Raw genomic sequence first — 6,294 nt, forward strand, 5'->3', positions numbered from 1 at the left:
CGTTCTGTGCCTCCAGAGGAGCGACTTCTCCTTACCCTCAGGTAAGCCAGCCAGCCTTTTTGCTTGATTATCCACTTGCTAACTGGGCACATAAACCCCCTTCGTTTCCAGGCGAAATTTCAGCTTCCCGCACTGCGTCGCTTTAACTGACAATTGCGCGGTCGTGCGACGTGGCTCCCGAACAAAATTGGCGTCCTTTTTTCCCCACTAATAGAGCTTTCTTTTGGTAGTATTTGATCACCTCTGGGGTTTTTATTTTTTGTGCTATAAACCAAAAAAGAGCGACAATTTTAAAAAATATATATATTTGTTTTACTTGTTGCTATAATAAATATCCCAATTTAAAAATAAAAACATTTATTTTTTCTCAGTTAAGGTTCATACGTATTTTTGTTAAAAAGTTATAGTGCCTACGAAATGGGGAACAGATTTATGTATTTTTTTTAATAGTAATGGCGGAGATTTGCAATTTCTTGGTCAAGGCTGCGATATTGCGACGGACGTATCGGACATTTTTGACACAATTTTGGGACCATTCACATTTATACAGCGATCAGTGCTATAAAAATGCACTAATTACTGTATAAATGTGACTGGCAGTGAAGGGGTTAACACTAGGGGGTGAGGAAGGGGTTAAATGTATTCCCTCATTGTTTTCTTACTGTGTGGGCGGAGGGGGGTGACTGGGGGAGGTGACCGATGCTGTGTCCCTATGTAATGGGACACAGATCGGTCTCCTCTCTCCCTCACAGCACGTGGAGCTCTGTGTTTACACACCGAGCTCCACGTCCTGCTGTGTTACCGACGATCGCAAGTGTCAGGCGGACATCGCGGCCGCCAGGCACTCGCATCGGCTCCCAAGCGATGCGACGGGCACATTGTTTCCCCACTGCACGCCCCCAGTGGCGCGCACAGGGAACAACAACAACAGGACGTCCATAGACGTCCACCCGGGCACTTGAGAGCCGCGCTGTGGACGTCTTTCGACCATAGCTTGGATCTCAAGTGGTTATGTCCTGTGTAATGTTGGATTCCTTTCATAATGGATTCCTTTCATAATATTTCTTCTATTCTTCACAGGTTTCTTGCATCTGGGGTATCTTATACTTCCCTAAATCATTTTTTTTTGTTGGGAACCTCCACAATATCGGGAATTGTTCATGACACTTGTGAAGCTATATGGGAGGAGCTTCGATCCTCTGCAATGCCAGTTCCTGACACATCCATGTGGCAGGAAATCGCAAAAGGAAAAAACACAATTCCCTAATTGTGTGGGAGCCTTGGATGGAAAACACATCAGAATCCAGATGCCACCTGGATCCGGCTCTCAATATTATAACTACAAAAAATATTTTTCCATTGTGCTAATGGCAATCTGCGACAGCAATTACCGGTTTGTAGCAGTGGATATAGGGGCATATGGGTCTAATGCAGACGCCAGAGTCTTTTCAGCATCACACATGGGGAGAAGACTACGGGAGGGACAATTTAATTTGCCATCTGAGAAACCACTCCCAGGAACTGAAGGACCAGATCTGCCACATGTTATTGTTGCTGACGAGGCATTTGGACTGTCCCACCATCTTTTAAGGCCTTATGCCAGGCACAATTTAACCAACTCGAAAAGAATTTTCAACTATAGGCTGAGTCGTGCAAGGCGCCTTATTGAATGCACCTTTGGGATTTTGAGCAGCAAATGGCGAATATTTCATTCCACAATACAATTGAGCGTGGAGAATGCCCAACTGGCAATCCAAGCCTGCTGTGTCCTCCATAATGTAATCCGGGAGAAAGAAGGGATTTCTTTTGAGGAAGAAGACGAGATCGACTTACCCTCTGTACGCTTTAACGCACAGCGACCCAACAATTCTGCCATTAACATGCGTGATCAATTTGCACATTTTTTTATGTCCCCTGAAGGAGAGGTTCCGTGGCAGTATCATCATGTGTAAAAACCTTCACGAGCCACTATAGTATGTGCACCTTGCTATCAACCATTTTTGAGCCCTTGATGCTAACCTGCATGTTCTTTGTTTTCCCACTGAAAATGATAATGGTGACTTCTATCAGTGTGTGTTTAAGCTGAGAATTTTCATTCTCCTAGTGTGATCATCACAGACCCTATGACCATCACATTATTTTATATCACTTGCAGTTGGTTTATATAGACTACAATAAAAAAATTACAGTTTCAAGCAGTCAATAATATTTATTTTGACCACACCATACATAAAGAACAAGTAAAACATAAGAAACATAGGTTAATATTAGACATTTTGCCAACGGGACGACTGGAAATGGGAATTATAAAATAACAAAATAAAAGTAAAATTAAGGAAGTTGATGGTAAAAGGGTCTAGGGGAAGGGGAATATGGATAAGGAGTAAAAGGTTGGGAAGTGGTGGGCTGGGAAGTGGAGGAGTCATTGGTGGGTTCTCGAAGTAGGGGTAGGAGATTCTGGGTAGTGGTGGCTGGGGCACGGGGATGGTGGGAGCTAAAGGGTTGTTGGTAGGTGTGCAATTGTGGTGTTTGCTCTGGTTGATAAGGCCTTTGTTGCTGCCTTGTGAACACCGGCATGGGTTCACCTGCCAGAGCAGCTTGGACGCACGCCCCCGTGAAGTTGCCAATGGCAAGATGGACCTCAATTTTCCGCTCGTCCGGAACTTGGTCCAAGAAAAACAGACTGTTTCTGAGAAAGTTGGCATTGACATGAGTAGGATCCAAGAACGGATCCTTCCTTTCAGGGACATCCTTTCTCATCGCCCTCATGTCCTCCATGAACGTGAGCATGGCTGCATCCATGTCCTTTTTTTTCGGGTGGCGTTTAGACCTTGAAGTCTGTACAGAACGTATCTGAGGGGTAGAACATTTATTAGTACATTTTATTTAGTCAAGCTTTCAGCAGAAGTCTTGAATATAGGATACTTACAGGCACACGTGGGGTATTCTCGGTGGCTGGATTAGTGTTCACCTCAGGACTTGGATTGGCCTCTGACAATGGCATATCCCCCGCAGCCTCCTGAATGGTATCCTCTGCATCACTGTCTACTTCCTCCTCACTCCCCGAGATGTTACTGGCAGTGCTGTAAAATATTTGTTGAGAGATGGATTAATGATCAATACCGAATAGTTATTACAATACATAGATCTATGTGTATGATAACTTTTGTGTTGAACCCTACACACCACTTTTACCTAGAATTGTACCTAGATTTAAAAGGCTTATCTGTAGGTGCAAGAAATATTTTCTAAACATACACGGTTTAGGAGATATTAGCAGAAAATATGTAGACAAGGGTTGATTGCGGTGATAAAGGATAGGAAAGAGGACCACTGTGTGGGCTTCGATCTCGGGTAAGTAATTCTTAATCACTTGACCACTGGGCACGAAAATCCCCTTATCACCGGACAAATTGTCAGCTTTCGGTGCTCTCACAATTGGAATGACAATTACTCAGTCATGCAACATTCTAACCATCTCAAATTTTTGCCCTTTTAATTTTTGGCGCTATAAAAGAAAAAAAGACTGAAAAAACTAAAAAAATAAAAAAAGTAGTTTCTGTCATATTAGCTGGTTATTTCTCACACACAGCATATGTATACAAAAAACTGCAAATCAAAACACATTATGCTCTTCATTGCGAGTATGGGTCCCCCCTCTCCTATCACACTGTACCGAACGGTGCAGCGAGGAGAAGGAGGAACCGGCGGCATGTAATGACGCCGGTTTGTTTACAAGTGATTGCGCCGTCATTGGACGGTGCGAGCACGTGGTAATGAGCCACTTTCATTGGCTCATTAGCGCGATCCATGTTGCTGCGGGTCCCGCTCTGGCGTGACGGTCTGATTGTCCTGGAGGACGTATATTGACGCCCTCCCAGATTAAGGGAATCGCCTTGTAGCCGTATTTCGGCTATAGGGCGATTATTAAGGGCTTAATAAGCTAGTATGCTTTGCATACTAGCTTATTAGGTCTTTGTCTTGTAGTGTTTTGTTTTTGGGAAAAAAGTCTACTTGCCAAATAATATAATTTATGGGATAAGCAATTATTTCAATTACCTGTTTACGTCCATGACATTTTTTAAAAATAGGAGCATCTCATGAAATGGACCATGCTTTTTTTTCCTTCCTCCAGCTCCACTTCTGGTTTTCTCGTCGTCGGTTATTTCCCGCCTAAAACGGTCACGGAGAGACCTCCATCTAGTGGTGATTTGTTCTCCTGCAAAGGAACATTAAACACAATCAACTGATAGTACTCCAAAACACAAGTATACTTTTTGAAATACATATTAGGAATACAGTAGTATCCTTACAGGTGACGTGGCCAATGGCAAATAAAAAAACTTGTGGCAGGTGACGTGGCCAGTGGCAAATACAAAACTTGTGGCAGGTGACGTGGCAGGTGAGGTGGCAGGTGACGTGGCCAGTGGCAAATACAAAACTTGTGGCAGGTGAGGTGGCAGGTGATGTGGCCAGTGGCAAATACAAAACTTGTGGCAGGTGACGTGGCAGGTGAGGTGGCAGGTGACGTGGCCAGTGGCAAATACAAAACTTGTGGCAGGTGAGGTGGCAGGTGACGTGGCCAGTGGCAAATACAAAACTTGTGGCAGGTGAGGTGGCAGGTGACGTGGCCAGTGGCAAATACAAAACTTGTGGCAGGTGACGTGGCAGGTGAGGTGGCAGGTGACGTGGCCCATGGCAAATACAAAACTTGTGGCAGGTGACGTGGCAGGTGACGTGGCCAGTGGCAAATACAAAACTTGTGGCAGGTGAGGTGGCAGGTGACGTGGCCAGTGGCAAATACAAAACTTGTGGCAGGTGACGTGGCAGGTGAGGTGGCAGGTGACGTGGCCAGTGGCAAATACAAAACTTGTGGCAGGTGACGTGGCAGGTGAGGTGGCAGGTGACGTGGCCAGTGGCAAATACAAAACTTGTGGCAGGTGACGTGGCAGGTGACGTGGCCAGTGGCAAATACAAAACTTGTGGCAGGTGACGTGGCCAGTGGCAAATACAAAACTTGTGGCAGGTGACGTGGCCAGTGGCAAATAAAAAACTTGTGGCAGGTGACGTGGCCAGTGGCAAATACAAAACTTGTGGCAGGTGACGTGGCCAGTGGCAAATAAAAAACTTGTGGCAGGTGACGTGGCAGGTGAGGTGGCAGGTGACGTGGCCAGTGGACAGTACACAACTAGTGGCAGGCATATGGATGCTGACATATGGATAAACTACAGGTTTTATCATGCCAACCCACCCCCATTCCACATACTGCTTACCACGTATCCTGCGCTTCTTGGTGCTCAGTGTTCTCCAGTCAGGTGTCACCATTTCATAAATTTCCTCCCAGCGCAAACTAGTGAGATGCTTGTTGCTGTATTCAGCGCATCGCTTGTCCCACAAAGCAGGGCGATCTTGCACTAGTTGGATGAGGTGCTCCTGAGAAACATCCTTTGCCATCTTGATTTTCTTGTTTTTCCCTACAAATCTCTTACAACAAAATCTCACCAGGCACTAGACAACATGTGCTGCATAAAACACTTCCCGGGTCAAAGGGTATTGAAATATATGCAGAGAGCATGCATATTATTAAAGTTTATTGAATTTTGACATTTTTTCAATATTTTGACAAAAAAACTGATCTGAGCGGAACGGATGTTAAACGGATCGTCCGTTTACATCAGTTTTTCGTCCGTTCCGTTTTTTGAACGGAAGAAAAAATAGGGTTTCTTCCGTTCAGAAAAACGGAGCTTGACTGAGACGAATGTAAACGGACGTTAGCGGATGGACATCCGCTAACGTCCGCTATCCCATAGGAAATCATTGTGGTCCGTTTTTCATCCGTTAACGGACGGATGAAAAACGGAAAACGGTCCGCACGTGTGAAAGGACCCTTACGTTCCTTTGTCATCAATTTATGTTTGTGTTCAAATAGGAAGCATGCCACAGGAACTGCACAGGTGAATGCATGACCTTAGTCCTATAGTTTGGGAAATTACATATCCCAAAATGTCCTAGGTCTCTCAGTCTAGTGCTTTGCAGGTGGGAGCTAGCTACACAAAGGTTAGATCTGACAGCCACAAGGATTTCCAGTCACCTTTTGGAATCCAGTGAGGATTTTTCTTTTAGGACCACTGGGGCTGAAAGTGGTTGCACCCACTGAAGTGACTAGCCTCAGGTGATACTAAGGCCCCTTTCACACTGGGGCGGGAGGCGTGGTGGCGGTATAGCGCCGCTAAAAATAGTGGCGCTATACCGTCGGAATTGCCGTGGGATTCGGCCGCTAGTGGTGCGGTATTA

General features: G+C 45.2%; 1 protein-coding gene across 1 annotated transcript; it reads right to left on the minus strand.

Moving 5' to 3' along the window:
- Positions 1-2,189: 2,189 nt before the first annotated feature.
- On the minus strand, positions 2,190-4,258 carry LOC120940241. The gene is made up of 3 exons (XM_040352963.1): positions 4,060-4,258; positions 2,930-3,083; positions 2,190-2,853 (listed from the first exon to the last, which is right to left on the minus strand). The coding sequence occupies exons 1-3, from the start codon at positions 4,095-4,097 to the stop codon at positions 2,332-2,334; spliced, it is 714 nt and encodes a 237-aa protein (XP_040208897.1). The 5' UTR covers positions 4,098-4,258; the 3' UTR covers positions 2,190-2,331.
- Between the last annotated feature and the right edge of the window lie 2,036 nt (positions 4,259-6,294).

Source organism: Rana temporaria, chromosome 5 (assembly GCF_905171775.1).
Source record: "Rana temporaria chromosome 5, aRanTem1.1, whole genome shotgun sequence".
Lineage (NCBI taxonomy): Eukaryota > Metazoa > Chordata > Amphibia > Anura > Ranidae > Rana > Rana temporaria.